This window comes from Musca autumnalis, unplaced genomic scaffold (assembly GCF_047663935.1).
Source record: "Musca autumnalis isolate F117 unplaced genomic scaffold, ASM4766393v1 scaffold_3, whole genome shotgun sequence".
Taxonomy (NCBI): domain Eukaryota; kingdom Metazoa; phylum Arthropoda; class Insecta; order Diptera; family Muscidae; genus Musca; species Musca autumnalis.
Genome location: NW_027411866.1, coordinates 260,713,528 through 260,733,884, shown reverse-complemented (window position 1 = coordinate 260,733,884; position 20,357 = coordinate 260,713,528). Strand labels below are relative to the sequence as shown.

The following is a 20,357-nucleotide window of genomic DNA, read 5'->3' as shown; positions in this document are numbered from 1 at the left end:
AACTTAACTAATATCCAGTATTGTTGTTGTTGTTTGCGGTATTTTGTTTTCTTTAAAAGATTCATTTTGCCATAACAAAAATGGGTTTGGTTGTTTGGGGGGAAGGATGTTTGGAAAAGGAATATTTATTAGGAGAAATCTGCTTAGTTTTGCTTGTTTAGAACAATTTTTCATTTGTTTTGTTTCAGTTTCTTTGAAATTATTTAGTTTTTTTATTTTATTCTCCATTAGCTTTGGCACAAGAATTCACATTAAACTTCGATATTTTCGAATTTGTTTTACTTATTTATGTTTATTTGGAGGAGGGGTTTTTTTATTAAAAAAATAATAATAAATTATAAATATAATTATTTAAAAACTTTATTTGAAAATGAAAACAAAACAAAAAAAGTTTTGCCTTACTACTCTTGTGAGGAGAGTATTGTTTTTTTTTGTTTTTCAAAAAGTTTTAGAAAGAAATGACTATATATCCTAGATCTAAAGGATATTGCTTAAAACATAGATGCCCTCTTGGGGGATACATCCTATACAAATGTAATTAATTGTACACATATTTTGTATTCACAATAATAGCGGTTAATATTATTTAAAAAAATGCTTAGACCTTTGGCCTGGAATATTGGGAATCTTAGAATATCAGAAAAGTTTAGAAGTTTGTGTGTGTGTGTGTTTGTTGGTTTGCTTGTTTACGCTATCGTCGATAACGTGGACAACTGTAGTTTATTGGCACATGGCGAGGCTGTTGGCGATGGCGTCGGTACAAACATTGAGGATGAACCTGTTTCCGTTGTTAAACTGCGCTCCTCATAGACCCGCTCCTATATTTATAGTCGAGAAAAAAGTGTTAGATTTACATTAATGTTGTGGTTGGCAAAGCGTTTTTACAGAGACATTTCCAGGGACATTTGACATTTGTTCGGATCTGAGTACGGGGCATGACTTACATGAGCACGATCGTTTTTAAAACGTTTCCATATGGTCGTCTTTGGTTCCATGGGTGTTCCATCAACGTTATAATTGGGATTTGAGAACGTCAAGACAGAGCGACTGGAGCCACGTGAATGTCGCTTGGGTTGTGGATGTTTGGCTGGTGTTATCATGTCTGGAAAATATTATTAATTTATTAATATTATGTAGGTAATAGGTGTGCATGTAGGTACAAATAGACACAAGTAAAAATGGACCGACGTTTTTGTACCCTCCTCCACCATAATCATAATTTTATGAGCAAATACAAAAATATGAAAATATTATTAAATATTAACAAAATTAGTCTCCTGCTTAAGGGAGAATATAAAATTAATAATGTTGACAAGATCCTCAAAATACCGAAATGTGAGTGGTACCTCTTCTATCGAGGGCTGTATTAAAACGTGGGCATATAGTTTGTTAGAATGTTTTATGTCACTTTCAAAGACTAAATAAAAAATTTTGGATAATGTGGCTAAAACTTTCAAAATACCGAAAATCGGCGGCACCGATATATGGTGACTGTATAAAGCAGGCAACCTACAGTATCGGCCAAAACTAAAGCACCCCCTCAGTACATATTTTTAAAATGAAATTTTTTTTAAGAAAACAAAGTTGTAATTTGTATTTGTATTTTTCGTTTTCTTTATTTATATCCATATTAATAGAAAACACAATCAGAATGTATTCAGAATGTAATAAACAAAAGTTAAAATTCAAAAATCATTTTAGGTCGAAAATGTAATCGGACAAAACTAAAGCACCCCCCTATTTGAAGTATAACAAAAACCATTGAAATCATATTTCGTTGGGCCTCCTCTATTCTGGATGACACAATCACATCTTTTAGACATAAAGGATTCTAAATAATTAATTATTGCAGGCGAAATAATTGATTTTCGGAAAATTTAGCTTAAATCCTCAAAATACTGAAAATCGGAACTTATCGCTATATGGGGGCTATACCCAAACGTGGACCTAGGACAACGATCTTTGGTGGATAGGTTTTGTGACCACTAGGAACCCTAAGTACCAAATTACAGCTAATTTAGTGGGGAAATATGGCTTAAAAATTCAAAATACCGAAGATCGGAAGGTACCGCTATAAGGATGCTATACCAAAACATTACCCGATATTGTTTATATCCATTTAAAAAAGATACTACAGCCTCTTCTGTTCAAATACAAAATCGCTTAAGTTTAAAAATTAGCAAAAGAACGATTCACAAAAGAACGGTAGACGTCGGCTTATTCAGTCGACGACGACCAACAAGCAATATTAAGGATTTAACAGTTGCCCACTTGGTACACGTCTTTTACCATCTGAATACATTAAATTAAATATAGCTTCATCGGAAAATAGCAGTATCCTCCATTTTCTAATCTAATTCACTTTTAGTCGATATTAAAGGTTTCTTGCTGGTCGTCGACTGAATAAGTCGACGTCTACCGTTCTTTTGTGAATCGTTCTTTTTCTAATTTTTAAACTTAAGCGATTTTGTATTTGAACAGAAGAGGCTGTAGTATCATTTTCGGATGGATATGAACAATATCGGGTAATGTTTTGGTATAGCATCGTTATAGCGGTACCTTCCGATCTTCGGAATTTTGAAGTTTTAAGCCATATTTCCCCACTAAATTAGCTGTAATTTGGTACTTAGGGTTCCTAGTGGTCACAAAACATATCCACCAAAGATCGTTGTCCTAGGTCCACGTTTGGGTATAGCCCCCATATAGCGATAAGTTCGGATTTTCAGTATTTTGAGGATTTAAGCTAAATTTTCCGAAAATCAATTATTTCGCCTGCAATAATTAATTATTTAGAATCCTTTATGTCTAAAAGATGTGATTGTGTCAACCAGAATAGAGGAGGCCCAACGAAATATGATTTCAATGGTTTTTGTTATACTTCAAATAGGGGGGTGCTTTAGTTTTGTCCGATTACATTTTCGACCTAAAATGATTTTTGAATTTTAACTTTTGTTTATTACATTCTGAATACATTCTGATTGTGTTTTCTATTAATATGGATATAAATAAAGAAAATGAAAAATACAAATAAAAATTACAACTTTGTTTTCTTAAAAAAATTTTCATTTTAAAAATATGTACTGAGGGGGTGCTTTAGTTTTGGCCGATACTGTATGCCGGCAATGCTCTATATTCCTAATTCCTATTCGAAGATACCAAATTTAAGCCATTTGGTTCGAACATGTGGAAAAATCCTTAAAAATGCCGAAAATTCGTGTGGAATCGTTCTGTGGGTCTATATTAAAAATTGGACCTATACCCACAATTGTCTATTAAAATATATCTCTATATTGACCAAGTATTATGGCGTTCAATAATATATGTATCTACATATGTACATTAGATTGAAACAAAAAAGTTTTTGGCCAGATTTTAAAATTAAGTAGGACCCAAATTACCTATAATTGGCTATATATGCACATAGGAGCAATATCAAAACCTGACCCGATTTCTGTAGGATTCGTTTTGTAGCCATAACAATGAACTGTGGTGAAATTCTGTAACTCATTTTTTGAGTTACCGACAAAAATCGGTAAAATTAAAATGCTTATAATTTCGGTAATTAACGAAAATTTTCGGCCAGATAGCGACAAAAATGTAGTAGTCGTTAAGAGTGCTGTCAACTTTAATCGAAACTTTTCATTCATAATTTTGCGTTTTAATTTTACCGATTTTTGTCGATAGCTCAAAAAATGAGTTACAGAATTGCATCAGTGGTCAATATTACGAACATGTAAAAAAGTGTCAGTCGGCTTTGCCGACAGATATATGCCCTCAGCCAATGTGAAATTTTCACCTACGGACAGATCGAATGTATTTAAGGTCTCTTCAGAATTTTGTGGCCCTATTTGGACATTTCAACTTACGGACAAAAATGTGGATTAGGAATTAACTGCACTTAGACACAAATACTGAACTTTTGTGGGAGAGGTACCCTTAGGGAGGACCGATATGGGCCATTTTGGAAGTTAAACTAAATTTTCACAAAATAGTAGGAGATCCAAAGTTTGGACTAAATTGGTTGCCCCATTCAATTGATATCGTCCTAGAGTTTTAATGACATTTTTTAAATATTGGGGAGAAGTACCGAAAGTTGTGGATCGGTATTGCCACATGAAACTAAGTATGGATATAATATGACGAAGACCAAATCGGTTGAACAGTTCGAGAATTATCGTGCTCTCCGACAGCCACATATGGTGACATAGGGATTTTGTACATCTTTCGGGCTGTTTTCCTAAGAAATATAGACTTGCCCCTGAAAAAATTTTACCGTCGTAATGGAGGTAGCGAATGCAAACCGCTTCAACAAAAATCAAAGTGATTCGAGAGCAGGTCTTAAAGTGAACTTATCCGAAATTGTGCGTGAGAGGTACCAGAAGGAGTAGACAAATATAGTCAATATTCAAACCTGATCTATATCTGGTAGATATATTAGGGTGTGCAAAGTATGGACTACATCGGTCAATCTCTTCAAGAGTTATCGTGCGCACAATTTTTCGAACATTTTTGAACTTTTGTGGGGGAGGTACCTGAAAGAGTGGACCGATATGGCTTATCTTCGAATTTAAACTAAGTTTGGACAAAATATTACGAAGGCCAAATTTTGGACCGAATCGGTTGATTCGTTCGAGAGTTATCGTGCGCTCCAGCCACTACACACGGTGTTATAGGGGCTTTTTTCACCTTTCCGGCTATTTTCTCAGGAAGTATGGACTTGCCCCTGATGAACTTGTTGCAACAAAAACCAAAGCGTTTCGAGAGCAGGTCCTAATCTGAACTTATCCGAAATTTTGTGTGGGAGGTACCCGAAGGAATGGACCGATTGGGGTCTAAAACCCTCGTTAGCATAAATGCTGAGGGCATACAAATTGGAACTCTTGCCCCCTTTTTTCATTTGATCCACAAAAATTCATGAAAATAGGACCTAAATTACCTATAATTGGTCATTAACACATTGGAGCAGTACCAAAACCTGGCCCGATTTTTGTAGGATTCGTTTTTTAGCCATAACAATGAACTGGTAAATTTGTTTCATTGATTAGAAAATAATCGAGGCCCGTTGAGCGATTTTTTGCAAATTGGCCTTTGGCTTCCATACAAAGTACTATGGAATAAAAATTGTTGGTCAGTGACACTGGTTATCGTTTTTCATCAATTGGACCATAATTGCATCCTTTAGAGAATTTTCGTGAAAATGTACCTTTGGCCCTATACAAATTACAATGGAAACAAAGATCGCTAGGTTGGCACGGGTTAACATTAACCGATCACAATAAAATTTCATATATATGGTTTTTGGATCAACATTAGGAGATAGGAGTTCCTAACTTTTTTTTTTTGGGTTACTCTAATGTATATACAAATGTGTTCTACTATATACTTACATATAACCACAGCTATCATTATAAAGAGGAATATCAGCGCCACAATGGTTGCTATAACAATAACAACTTTCAGGTCAATCATTTGTTCGGGTGCCTGGAAATCATCATCATCGAAATCGTCGTTAATTGGACTGAGATCGGCTTCAGTTACTTCATCGGTATAATCTGGCAGGGCATCATCCGAACGACGTGGTACAAAGAATTTCGGCACCGTTAAACATTCACGTCCATCAGGACGATCGGGACATGCACAGGTGTAATTGGAACCACGGAATAAACACAAATGTGTACAACCACCATTATCCTGGGAGCATTGATTCCACTCCTCAGCTTGGCGTCTTCGTGAAACAGCACGTATATCTAAAGCACCACTCAAAGAGTTGCGTATCTCCACAGGTTGGGTATAAGCTGTGTGGTCTTTCAAATGAGATCTAAATACCGATTTATTATACCAATCGGTCCAGTAGATATTGTTTTTGAACTGCAAATTAACAAACAATTAACAGATTTACAACAAAAAACAAATAAATAACAACAAATTGCTCATACCATTGTCAAACCAAAGGGATGAGGTGCAAATTGAACAATGACCGTTCTTCTTTTACCATTGAAATCGGATTGACCAATATTATCCTCCAAGGCATCAGCCCAGAGTAAACGGCGATTCCTACGATAAAAATAAACCAACAATTATTTCAAAAATTCCCTAACGGAAAAATCAGTTCTCAATATTTACTCAAAATCAATGGTTAATCCTGTGGGGAAACCCAAATTATCAGTTAATATGGCGGTGCGATTTGAGCCGTCCAACAAGCTGCGTTCGATGCGTGAAGGTGAATCCCAATCGGCCCAAAACAAATATCTGCAATTTTACGAAAAAATAAAAATCCGTCTTCAAATAATTTCATTCTCACCCCTCCCTCACTTACCCCTTCTTTGGATGTACAATCAATGATCGAGGATCTCCCATATTTTCACTGATCAGCCGCTTGCGACATGAACCATCCAAACGAGAAACCTCAATAAATTTATAATCCGAATCTGACCAATACAAGTTATCAGCTATCCAGTCCACAGCCAGGCCATTGGGTGTCATCAGCTCATTGACCACAACTTTGCTGTCACTCAAATCTCTTAAATTGATACGCCGTATGACATCCAAATTTACATCGGCCACAAACATGTAGTTCTTCGAATAGTGGTAGTCCAATACAACTGCACCGTGTACACCATGTATGGGCAAAACCACATCCATTAGATCGGGAGTATTCAGGGAAATCATACCAACGCCAGACCGAAGAGCAATTAATAGATAATCTTCTGGCATGTATTCACACTGGGTGGTACTGCCGTTCTTGAGACGCAGGCCGATCGGACATTTACATGAATAACCAGTGGGATTGCGCAGGCACAAATGCGAACAACCTCCATTGTTTTTGCCACATACATTTTCCGGCAACGTTTTGTTTGTCGATATAACCTTAACGTCCATTAGACCATCAATATTGGTCATGACATCACGCCTATTTGTCACATTGCTGCGATCGGTCATGTGCAATGCCTTCGATTTCCAATCGGTCCAATAAATATAGTTCTCCGTCAAGGCCAAGGCATAGGGATGTTGCAACGAGGCCATAATACGTTTGCGATGATTGCCGGAATAGTCACACGAGTCGATGGTCTTCAGCTGGGCATCAACCCAGTAAATACGTTTTGCTTTCAAATCCAAAGATAGGCCATTGGGCCAGCCCAAACTTGAGGTGACAATGCGTTGACGATTTTCACCATCCATGTCGGCACGTTCAATCTTGCGATAATGACCCCAATCAGTCCAAAACAAGAAGCCAGCCTCGTAATCCAATGCCAAGCCACGTGGAGATTCCAGATCTTTCCATGCTATCAAATGACGGTATTTTCCATCCAGTGTGGCAACTTCAATAGTGTGACGACCAGCATCAGCCCAATAAATCTAGAAGACAAGCGAAAGAGGAACGGTTATTCTGATAATATTTTGTCGAACTTATACTTACCATTCTTCCCACCGAGTCCACAACCAAACCATCCGGGTTATCAATGCTTTCGTACACAATTCGTCTCACATTGACACCATCTGGTGTGGAACTCATTATTATATCTTCTATCGTATCGGTCCAATAGATTTCACCAGTTTTCAGATCCACATCTAATGCGACGGCATTCGAAATGGGCGGTAATGGCAAGACCACATCAACCAAATGATCAAAGTCCAAGGATATCTGACGGATATCTATACGATGTGCAAAAATAATATACGAACTGGGACCGGAAGAACAGGTGTGGCCATCTGCCTGTATTGTAATACCCACGGGACAAGCACACGTATAAGAAGTAGGATTTAAGAGACACAAATGTGAACAGCCTCCATTTCCAGAATCGCAGGCATTTCGCACCCTTCTACGGGAACGATGGAACACCTTGATGTCCATAAGATCGCTGGTATTGGCTATAATGGTGGTAATATCGCCGCCAGTTAGTTTATTGGCACTTGCAACCGATTTGGTGTCCCAGTCGGTCCAGTAAACACGCGATCCGCTAACATCCAGGCCAAAGGGATGACTTAAACCATCTGAAAATATTTTTGTTTTAATGACAAGTTCGACACAGCTATTTGCAAGAGATCTTACCTATTAATGTCTTCCGACCGGAGCCATCGAAGTTAATGTTTTCCAGAACTTTTGTGCCACCATCCACGAAATACAATTTCTGTTGTTCGTAGTCAATGGCGAGGCCATTGGGCCATTTGATGTTATTTGAAACCAATACCTTACGATTTTTTCCATCCATATGGGCACTTTCGATCATGGCCTGCTTGCCCCAATCTGTCCAGAACATTAGACCATCCACTGGATTTACAACAATGTCCCGAGGTTTTTCTAAATGTTCCCAGATTAGGAGAGTGCGCATTTTACCGTTGGTGGTGGCCGCTTCAATGCGATATGTTATTTGGTCGGTCCAGTACAGTTTGTTCGTAAGCCAATCTAAGGCTAGACCTGCCGGTCCCACAAGATTTGAACGTATTATTTTCTGTTGATAGCTGCCATTAAGGTGGGCCTTATTTATGGTACTTCTCTCTACATCGGTCCAATAAATCGTATCTGTTTCACTGGACCAATCCAAAGCCACGGCATGTTTTAAATTGTCCAATGGAATGATCATGTCCACATCTCCCACTGAAGACGTCTTCTTGTTGTTCAATTGCCTCAAACGTATATCCTTTCGTCGAGCCACCAATATCAATTCATCGGGGGCACTCTTACAGGTGCGACCATCTTCTTTCAATGTAAGACCAATGGGGCATCCACAACGCCGCGATTGCCTATTGGGCAAACACAAATGGGAACAACCACCTCGACGACCTTCATGATCCCTCGGACAACGATCTTTGTAGTCGGGTTGGCGGGCCGGGTGATAAGCATGAATGTCCATGGGGAAATGGAAATTTTCATGGACCGCACCAAAACCTTTGCCGGTGAGTTTATTGGCCGATGACACAGTCTTTGTATTCCAATCTGTCCAAAACATTGTGTCCTCGAAAATGGTCATAGCAAATGGATGAGGTAGATGAGTGCTGAGAATCTTTGTCCGTCCGGATCCATCGTAATTGGCACACTCAATGGCATGTTGTCGAGCATCAGCCCAATACAATTTTCGACTCGGATAGTCAATGGTCAAGCCATTTGGCCATGTGACACCTTGTGCAATAATCGTTTGCCTTTCTGATCCATCCATGAAAGCTCGCTCAATTTTGGGATTTGGACCCCAGTCTGTCCAAAATACAGTGGCCTCACCGGGATGTACTACAATTGCGCGTGGCTTGTCCAAATCATTGGAGACAATGACGGAACGTAAATTACCCTCAAAATTGGAAACCTCAACACGCCTTGTACCTGAGTCGGTCCAGAAGAGAAGATCATGGACCCAATCTACTGCAATGCCTCCAGGTGACTCCAAACCCCATTTGATGACATCGCGCATTTGAGTGCCATTCATGTAGACCATTTTAATGGCATCCGTGGAAATGTCAGACCAGAATAGTAGATTACGTTTGTAGTGGTAATCCAAGGCAATGGCGTTGTGCAGACCTTTTACCACAGCCGAATAGCGATTACGACTCAACGAGACACGGCGAATATCCCAACGGTTTGCCACAATCAATGTCATCGGCCCACCCAAGGCTTTGCATGTTCGCATATCGGGACGCAGAGCATAGCCACTTTCACAGGAGCACTTGAAGGAGCCGTGGGTATTTTCGCATATTTGCGAACACACTGGGTTCGATAGGTATTTGCATTCGTCAATGTCGGTACAACTAAGAAAAATGAAAACGAAATAGATTTTTGTGAAAAAACTATCTCTGATAATAACTCCGTGGGACTTACTTCTTTTTGTTTGGATGCATAAGGAAACCTAGGCGACAGGCACATTCATGTCGTCCCTGGGCTGTAGTAATGCATTGATGTTCACATTTGGAATCCGGTGTACAGGGTGTGTATGCCGGACAATTCATTTCATCTTCTCCCAAAGGACAATCGCTGTGCCCATCACAGATGTGTTTCTGATGTATGCAGATCCTGAAAATACGAAAAGAGTTACAATAGGGTCTCCATCGATAGAGTACGATGGGCACTTAGGCTTACTTCAAGGTGGTCATATTCTTTTTGGCAGGACACAAAAATTGCCCATCATCACATTGCAAATGACAATTGACTTCATCTTCGCCGGAAGAGCAATCAGGATAGCCATCACATAACCAGGTACGCTAAGTAAGATAATTTAAATACATTTTAATCGAATAACTTTGTTACCATATCCGCTCCTCCACTGACTTACCAGAATACATCGTCCATTGTTGCAAGTAAAGTCATTGCCGGAACAGGTTGTAACAATATCGGTGTTCATGTTGCCACATTCGTTTTCGTCTTCGCCTCCATCGCAGTCCTGATCTTTGTCACATTTAAAGCTCAACGGAATGCAATTGCCGTCGGCGCATTTGAATTGGCTAGAACTGCACTGGGTCGGTTTCTGGGGACAATTCTCCTCATCGCTCCAATCGCCACAATTGTTTTCGCCATCACAATGGAAGCGCATTAGAATGCAACGACCACTGGGACCGGCTGCACCTCCAGCACCGCCACGGCACTTGAATTCACCCTCGGGGCAGCTGTTAATGACGGCAGGACATTTGAATTCATCCGAGTTGTCTGGACAATCCGGTTCTCCATCACAGCGAAAGGCTATGGATATACAATTGCCATTATCGCAGGTGAAATGTTCACTGGAGCAGCTGTATAATAAAACAAGAGGGAGAGAGAGAAGGATGGGGGTAAAGAATAACATCTTACATTACTGGTGGACTGATGTACTGGCGCACTTACCTTGTACGATTACAACCGATTTCATCCGTATCGTCTCGACAATCATTTTCGCCATCACACACCCATTCTTTCTTCACACAGAAACCATTGCCGCACTTGAACATGTCATCCGTACATTCGGCCAGGTCGCCACACTTCGTTTCATCCGAATAGTCACCGCAATCATCATCACCATCACACAACCAGTCCCTGTTGATGCACTGATTTGTTTTGGCACACATGATGTGCATTCCACTCTGTTCACACTCCCTAGTAGACCTGGCGGAAATATCCTGAGGCACCACACAATCGAACTCATCTGAACCGTCATCACACTGAGGTATCTTGTCGCACCGTTGTGTCAATGGTATACAATTGCACTTGGCGCTGCACTGCCATTGCATCTCATCACATGTATCGGGACATTTTCGAGCAGTGCCATCATTGGAGCTAGCTAAACGTACTTCATCGTGCACCATCGGACGAAAGTTGGGACGAAAAACTTTCAGCTTGGCATGAAAACTATTCATATATGCATCACGCGAACGCGTCGAATCACGACTATTAACCGAATCGCGTACAATGTATGTATCGGTTCGGCCCACGCTTCGTGACCCAATCGGTGGATACCGGCCAATATCACCCGAAGGAAAACCTAGCATTCGATGAGAATCTTCGTTGAATTCATGTGGCGGGCCATCCGAGGGATGAATGTCATAATCGCCATAATCTAAATGATCACCCTGGTCGTAATCATCATATTCCTTTGGATGTGTTTGCTTCGGTTGCTGTCGACTAGTGGGTTTTTGTCGTCCTCCCGATGCAACACCGGCCGCTGAACGCAGTTGATGATGCTGTTGCAGCTGATGCTGTTGCTGATAGGCAGTATCATGCGGATAATTGGGATCGTCTAGGAAATGTTTTGGTGTGCCATATTTAATTACAGACCCGAAATGATGCAACGTTGAAAAGGGTTCGCCATCATCACCAAGAACTAGAATGAGAGGGGGTAGGAAATATAAGATTACTTATTTGTCAGGCGTAGATGGTAAAGAAGTGAACAATTAAATATGACCTATTATGTGTGTGTGCATATTGTTTTTCTAAACTTCTCCGGTTGTGGTCCATAGGTATCGGAAAGTTCAGAATCCATGAAACAAGCATCTACAAAAGTTCATGCGGGTCCATGGGGACTCCACAGAGGATGAAGCCTATTGATTTTGCAGATGCTCGAATAATATTTAGGGGTCTGAATTGGCAAAAAACTTGTTTGGAGAAAAAGATAATGTTTTATTTCAAAGCAAATATCTCAGCGTCTTTAAGTGGTATACCAAAAACAAAACCTGACTATGATAGTAGAAAATATCACCTTTCTAACGATGTAAAATAGGTTGTCGTAGATAGTCAAACAACCAATATATCGCAATAGTCGCTAATGAAACCCAACTTTTCATTTTTTCGATTTTAACTAGAATGACGAATATCACAGCTTTGGTTGGGTACCTTCCAAAAGCGAAGCATGGCTATGAAAGTAGAAAGTCCCATCTTGACAATGATGCAAAGTAGGTTGGCGGAGACGGCCAAATAATAGTCGTTAATGCACCCAATTTTTTGTAATCAAGCTACAGGTCGCAATTTTGATAGGATCGTCATGAAATTTTGGTGGTTATAGGGCTTCCAGGGAGGAAGAAGCATATTAAGTCGGAATGGCCAAAGAACTTCTGTGGACAACAATTCAAGCCTTTATTGTTATGCGAATGTCTCCGCTTTTAGTAGTCGTATTGCAAAAGGAAAGCCTGTCAATGGAGGAGGAAAGTATCACTTTTATTATGATTCAAAATAGGTTGGAGCACATTCTACTTTTTATTTGAATTGTACTGACGAGTATCTCAGCTTTGGTTGGATGCGTTTCAACAATGAAGACATTCTGAGCTTTAAAATGTTCCCGGTTGTGTTACCAAAATTCGTGAAATGCTTGTGATGTTGAAAAAGACGCTGGGATATTCCAATTTCCAATTTATGGAATTTTTTTTTCATGTCAGATATATCTAATTCTGTTGGACATATTTCAAGGAGAGAGTTTGTTAATGGAACTAAACCTCCTGAGCTTTTAATAAATACAAAATTTGGCATTGATGGTAATATGTCAGAGTTATTTTTTAATTTAATGATAAAAACCTTATATTTAGTGTATTAAAGACATGTAAATTTCTAATCAAGAAGACCAGCAAGCTTTCAATCGGTACCAAGTAGATGTCGACAATAGTCAAATATAAAATTAAATATTAATTATTTTGGATCAGTTCGCCTTAAGCCATTTGGTATAAAAGACAGATAGGTGAAAACTTTAGTATCTCCCTGAAAGAAATGTGGTATAGGGTATCACATATTCGGCCCAGTCCTACTATATCCTTTGCTCACTTGTTTCAATATATAAGTTTTATGAAAATCCAAGGAGTATTTTTTGAATTTGAAAAAAAAAATAGAAAAATATTTTTTTTTTATTTTTTTTTTTTATATTTAGTTTGTTTTTCTGTTTGCAACGTCTGTTGTAATCACTTTAGCGTCCGCAATAATTGAGATAGAATGCTAAAATGTTGCACCCGAGTGTCTGTTTCCCATATAACCGTACCTCCCGATTTAAGGTATTTTGAGGACTTTAGCTAAATTTTTTGACCGAATAGCTGAAATTTTACATTTGAAGTGGTCAATGACCACGAAACTTCTCCACTAAAATTACCAAAATATGTAGGTCTACATTTTGTAATAGCCCCCATATAACGGTACCTCCCGATTTTAAGTATTTTGTGGCTCTTAGCTACATTTTCTCACCGAATTAGCTGAAATCTGATATTTATGTTCCCAAAAAACCAAAAAACTTCCCTACAAAAAATTGTCAAAATGTGTCCACGTGTTAGTATAGCCTGCATAGAACGGTACCTCCCGATTTTGAGGGTTTTAGCTACATTTTCCGACCGAATTAGCTGAAGTTTGACATTTGAGGTTCTCATTTTAGCTAATTTTTTGACTGAACTAGCTGTTATTTGACATTTGAAGTTGTGAGTTGTCCCAAAACTTCTTCACCAAAAATCGTCAATATTTGGAATAGCCTCCACATACAGATACCAACATTTTGAAGAAATTTTTAAATACATTTTTTACAAAATTTAGGCATTTGAGGTATCCGTGGACGAAAAATTTTTGCACCTAACAGGAAACTAATTAGTCCATTTTAGTTCAGAATATTTTATGGTTCTATCTGTCCGAACTTAATGTTTTTTACTTGTTAGGTTTGTTAATTGGTGTTTGACCTTTTTTAATAGAATGAAATATATAAAAAACTCAAAAACAGTCATATTTTGATATAAAATATGAAAAACTCAAAATTTTAGCTTTGAATTGAAAATATTTCTATCTGTTCAAAAATTACAGAGTTTTGGCCAGGAAAAACGATTCGGCGACGTTACCGACGAAAATCGGTAAAAATTAAAATACAACTTTTTTAATGAAAACTTTAAATATAAGTTAGCATTACTTTAGCTATGGGTAAGTCTAAGCGACACCTTTCTTTCAGTTACAAATTTAGAAAAAATCTTCCCAATTATAAAAAGTGTGGACACTGACAAATTGCCACTTGCCAACGATTCTCGGTTATTCTGTAGTTAACTAGTTACAGAATTGTTTTACAAATGTAGTTTTTCTGGGAGTCATTCGCAAAAATACGAATAAATGTACAAGTACAAATAAATGTATGTATATCAGTCGTTTTGTTGTACTAAATTTCAAAGTCATTAAGTACGTTTCAAAAAAAGAAAAAAGAGTATTCCATGATGGATTCAGTATTTTATTTGTTGTGCGTGGGCTGCTGGTTGCCTATTTACAACAATCTCACAAAACGACTACATTTGTTATTGTATTCGTATAAGTTCGTAAAAATAATATCAGTCTCAAATTGGAAGCAAATTCTATTCTAACGAATTACACATTCGCCTCAATACATTTTAACACGATTTTGCCACTTTATGTACATTTCTGTGTATGTGTCATGGATGTTGGTGCTGCTGCTGCTACCATTTGGAGAGGAGTTCAGGCAACAATTCATTGGAGAGAGTAGCAGCAACAGCAGAATCACGTAGTCGCATTGACTGCTCCGTGTAATGTATGCATATAACAGTAAAAACAGTGAATAGGCAAAGAACGTTCTTCGTATTTACTTTGACTGTGCTGGGAGTCAACCCTAACCTTACACTCTAAATTTTAATGAATGAAAGACAAAAAGCTCTATTCATAGTTTACCGATGCCCGTCTGTCTGGGTTCGTGCTGTGTAAACATATTGCTGGGCGTGTGTGTGTGTCTATTTGTGTCTACTACTACATGGTAAAATGAGACCAAAACCAAAGGACAAGCACACACATTCTTATCCACGTACATAATGTAGTTGTATGTGTGCGTGTCCTTTAGCTTCAATACAGAAAAAAAACTCAACCAGCTTGTTGGCTTCGCATCTCATTCATCTTCACTATGAACTCTAGAGCGCATGAACGTTTTTCCCTTTTGAATTTGCTGATATTTGTTTTCTGTTTCTTCTTTTGCACACCCATACATGGGCAAGAAGTTAAACAGTTTTTTGTTGTCGTTGTGGCTTGACTTTATATTCGAGATGATAGTAAAGTTGTTGCTTTTTACTTCCCTTTATTCTGAGTTTCTGTTGGCTGTATGCTTGCACCTTAAACGAACTCCCCCAAGATACCAGCATCCATAACAATACAGATGAAAGAAAGCTTTTAAGAATTGGGAGAGAAGAGAGTTTCACCTAAACTTTATTGTGAAAATCGAGTGTTTTAATATTCAGAGTTGCCAATATAAAAATATAAATTTAGTGGGAAGAGACGATTGGGATTCGTCTCTTATTATATTCATTTAAATTCATCTTTCTATGCCAGAATTGAAGTTCGACCAAATGCGGCGTTTCGAACATAGTGCGACATCACTTGTAGAGGAGTTTTACATCGCTCAAATAGTTTAATAATGTTTTTAAAATTTGTTGAAAATAGTATAGATATACTTTTGGTTTGGTTGGTTTAGATTTGTTGTTCTTTCATGTTTTCCACCATACCAGTTTCTGATATTTTTCGAATGTTTGCTACAAGTTTCGAAAACGATATCATTTTCGAACGTTTTGCAAATGTTTTTTCTTTTGTTCGCCGAAAGTTCAAAAACGATATCATTTTCGAACATTTGGTGAATGTTTTTTTCACAAGAAAAATAAATAATAATTAATTAAATAAATAAATAATTTCGATATAAATGCTACATATAATATAAACATATGGGTAGGTTACCAAATACAAGACAATAATGTTTATCAATAGTATCGCAAAAAGAATAAAGATGAAAAAGATACGTAACAAAACCATCAAGAAACTTCACCAAAAATGTTTTCCGCTAATATCGTAAAAACTATCGTCAATTCATTCGCTAATAATATTATTACCGCTATTCGAAATCGAAGGTTTTCCTGTCACAAACTAAGCGACGAATGAATCGTTTTCAATTCATTCTAGTGTGTCGTTCTCGAACAAAATATCTGCAAAACTACCGAGAAACATTCGAAAGCGATGACGCGTTTGATCGCAATGGTGTGATGGATACATTCAAGTTTCCATAAGAAGGATCATTTTTGCAATAGTGCATAAAAATAAAACGGCTACCACATGCAATACGTATAGTACTCTGTACTTGGACGTGCATAAGTTGAAAAATACAATTTTGAGACGTTAATTACAATGGAAACAAATTTGTATGAATTTTACCTTTTTTCCTATAAAAGTTAAATATATATGGTAATATTCAAAAAAGTTTTTCAATCGTTGAAGTTGAGGTTCACCATTTAATAAGTCGCTAACTGTTAATATATTTTATAAAATATGAATATATTTATATTAATTGAAGTGTTTTAGCCACGATCTCATAATATGGACCATAACAAATAATTTTCGTGGAAGCTGCGTTGGTGGTAATATAAAAAAATGGGAAAAATGTGTTGAAGTAAACATGATTTTTTGAGTTCTTTTTTGATTTCTGGCCAAACCACGCAAAATTCGAACCTGTGCTCAAAGAAAGAACTAAACAACACCCCTTGGGCAACATGGTTCTAGTGTATGACTTTTGGATATATATATACTGCATCCCCCTAAAATCGATACTGACATTTGGAAGTTTTGATTTCAGTGTTTTTCGAATTTTTCTTATAATTAGAGGGTGCAACTAGATAATAATCCAAACTAGTTTATAGGATTGTAGAACTCGCGATTCCACGTCGTTCGATGTATATACATGAGTGTGCTCCGTACAGCTTCCTAGTAATAGGAGTCCAAAGGCGAAAATTTGGTGCGTAAATTTTCTGAAAAAACCTATTTTTTGGCTTTAAAATTTACAACTGTCGTACAGGTACCCCTGACGACGCGTGATTTTAGTTGTTATACGTGCCGGAATGAGCTCTTCCGCGGTCGAATCCATCCACTATATACCTGGAAAGTAGGAAAACATGCAAAAATATATTTTGACAATTCCGCGAATTGAACCGCGATTTTCTTTGATTATTTTTGCATAAATGTAATCCTTTATACGCGATTATAATATTTGCGAAAAAGGTGTGTCACAAATTACAAAGATTCAGGAGTAATATCCCTATTTATCCCAAAATAGAATGCGGTGGCACATCCGCAGTTCTTGACGAATCTGTCTAAAATAATTTAAATTGACTTTTTTTTAATAGGGGGCCATTGAAATCGGATGCACCTTATAATCATATGCACATCGCGTAATTTTTGCCCACTTGAAGGTTTTTTGAATAGTAAGATGCAACTGATGGCACACTTTGGCCGCTGAATGAAACATGGGAAAATCTATGCATATTGATAGACATGGACTCCCTGTATCCGAAAAGCACATGCACCTCAACCGATTTAAACCAATTCGTAGTATACGGTTTTTAACTTCTATGTTTTTTCTTTGATTGTAATTTCAATACTACTCTCTACTTCTTATTTCTATTGCTTATCACAGAAAGCAAATATACTTTCACGATGACTAACTACTTTTCTCGTAGAAGTTTAAGCAAAATACTTCAGGATTTGGATCGAAATTTAGCGAAATAATATAATAACTCCCAACATTTGTTTTTCAAATTTTTCGTATTTAACCAAAATATATTTTTGAAATAATTTCCAACAATAAGTTTCCGTTCTTTGTTGTTGCTGTAATATGCATTTTATAAACGCGATCTTTATAATTTTGGTCTCACATTTTTCTACGCGTTGTCTAGATTCTGTACGTATTTGTAATTTTTTTAGAGATTTTTTGGACTCTGATTTAGAATAAATAAAATTTATTCCAAGATTTCTTCAATATTTTTTGATTTTCCGCGAAAATAAAAATAAATTTAGCAACTATTTTAGCATCTACGGATAGATATCAAATGCTGCTAACGATTCATATATACATGTTCAAATTACACCACAATAGACATTTTTAAATATTTTTTTTTACAAGAAAGTAAAACCGCATATAACTTTTGAGTGCAGCATCCAATTTTGTGAACGCGATCAGATTGGCGGATGTGCTCGCCAAAAAAGTTTTTAATTTTTTTCTGTGTAATTGTAAAGGAATTTTGAAATTTACCATATACAAACAAGTGAGCAAAAGCTATAGTCAGAGTGGGTCCGACTATGTTATACCCTACACCACTACCCTGACTTAAGACGGACTGAATCAAAATAATTAATATTTAATTTTATATTTGACTTCTGTCGACATCTACTTTTTACTGATTAAAAGCTTTGCCGGTCTTCTTGATGGGCATTTTACATACATTTAGTACAATAAATAGAAGCAAGGTATTTGCATTAAAGTAACAACTTCAAAATAATGCCACATTTTGAACTAATTTAAAGCTCAGATAGTTTAGTTTCATTATCAAGCTCTCTCCTTGGAATATGTCTAATAGAAGCAGAAATATCTAATATGTAAATAAAATTCCATAAATTGGAAATTCGGATATCCCTGCGTCTTTTTCAACACCACAAGCATTTCACCAATCTTGGTAACGAAATGGGAACAATATTCAAGCTCAGAATATCTTCATTGTTGAAACGCACCCAACCAAAGCTGAGATAGTCGTCAGTATAATTCAAATAAAAATGGGAAGGTGGGATGTGCTCCAATCTATTTTGCATCATAATAAATGTGATATTTTCCTCATCCATTGACGACCATTTTGGAATACGACTGCTAAAAGCGGAGATATTCGCATAGGAATGAAACCTTGAATTTTTGTCCACATACGTTTTTTGCCCATTCCGACTCTTGAGTATTATTATCAAACTCAATATGCTTCTTCCTAAACTCAATATGCTGCTTCCTCTCTGGTAGCTTTATTAAGCACCAAAATTTAATGACGATCCTATAAAAATTGCAAATGGGATGTATTACCGACTATTGCGATATTTCCGTTATTTGCCCATCTACGCCAACCTACTTTGCATCATTGCAAAGACGATATTTTCTACTTTCATAATCAGGCTTTGCTTTTGGAAAGTCCCCAACCAAAACTGTGATATTCGTCATTATAATTAAAATCGTGTAAATGAAAAGTTGGGTTTCATTAGCGGCTATTGCAATATATTCGTTGTTTGACAACCTACTTTACATAGTTAAAAGACCATACTTCTTGAGGAAGCAGCCCAAAATGTGTAAAAGACCCCTATGGCACCATGTGTAGTGGTTGAAGCGCACGATAACTCTCGAACTGATCAACCGATTTGGTCCAATATTTGGCCCTCGTCATATTTTTTCCAAACTTAGTTTAAAGATGGTACCTGTTAATCCCCCATGAGTTAAACATGTCATGATACGGTATCTCTTGAACGGAGCAACCAATTTGGTCCAAACGTTGGATCTCGTAACATATATTCCAAATTTAGCTTAACTTCTAAAGTGGTCCAAAACGGTCTTGTCCTTAGAGTAACCCCCCCCCCCAAAAAAAAAAAAATTAATTATTTGCTTTAACTGCAGTTTAGGGCCTGTTGGAAGATCATTTGGAAATATTAGCGATGCTACTCCTCGTGGTCCTTCTTCCAGGGATATTATATTTTTCGTGGGCAAGTCCATGCATCTTAACATAGTGGTCCAAAAACTCTAAGTTATACGGTGACCAACAAAAATTACTAGTGGGCGCGATATCTATCGAAAAGATATGACTCCCAAAATAAGATCCACTTCCATACTCCTTTAAGTACCTCCACATATTTGTCGACTAGTTAAAATATCTAATCCACAAAATTCTAAAAATGCCCTAAATACATTCGATCTGTCCGTAGATGATAGATTCAATATGTATCTCTGTCGGCAAAGCCGACTGATACTTTTTTACTTGTTTATTGAAATTTAATGTTTTCTATTGTTTCTGTAATCGAGGCGCAAATTAATCAAGATAACATTAAAAATATAGCTGCCATGACGTAAAGCATGAGTTTGGTTGCGGATTCGTAGTTAGTCGGAGGCTAAAACATCTGG

General features: G+C 37.3%; 1 protein-coding gene across 1 annotated transcript in view; it reads right to left on the bottom strand.

Moving 5' to 3' along the window:
* Positions 1–335: 335 nt before the first annotated feature.
* Positions 336–20,357, bottom strand: part of Lrp4 (LDL receptor related protein 4) — a 35,275-nt gene continuing 15,253 nt past the window's right edge. Inside the window, exons 2-13 of the mRNA XM_073978237.1 lie at positions 10,802–11,774; positions 10,257–10,710; positions 10,064–10,185; positions 9,806–9,997; positions 8,051–9,735; positions 7,418–7,992; positions 6,317–7,356; positions 6,124–6,249; positions 5,937–6,054; positions 5,388–5,868; positions 945–1,102; positions 336–818 (exon numbers count right to left, since the gene is read on the bottom strand). Coding sequence (XP_073834338.1) covers positions 687–818; positions 945–1,102; positions 5,388–5,868; positions 5,937–6,054; positions 6,124–6,249; positions 6,317–7,356; positions 7,418–7,992; positions 8,051–9,735; positions 9,806–9,997; positions 10,064–10,185; positions 10,257–10,710; positions 10,802–11,774 — 6,056 coding nt within the window. The 3' untranslated portion in view covers positions 336–686. The remainder of the gene's footprint in view (positions 819–944; positions 1,103–5,387; positions 5,869–5,936; positions 6,055–6,123; positions 6,250–6,316; positions 7,357–7,417; positions 7,993–8,050; positions 9,736–9,805; positions 9,998–10,063; positions 10,186–10,256; positions 10,711–10,801; positions 11,775–20,357) is intronic.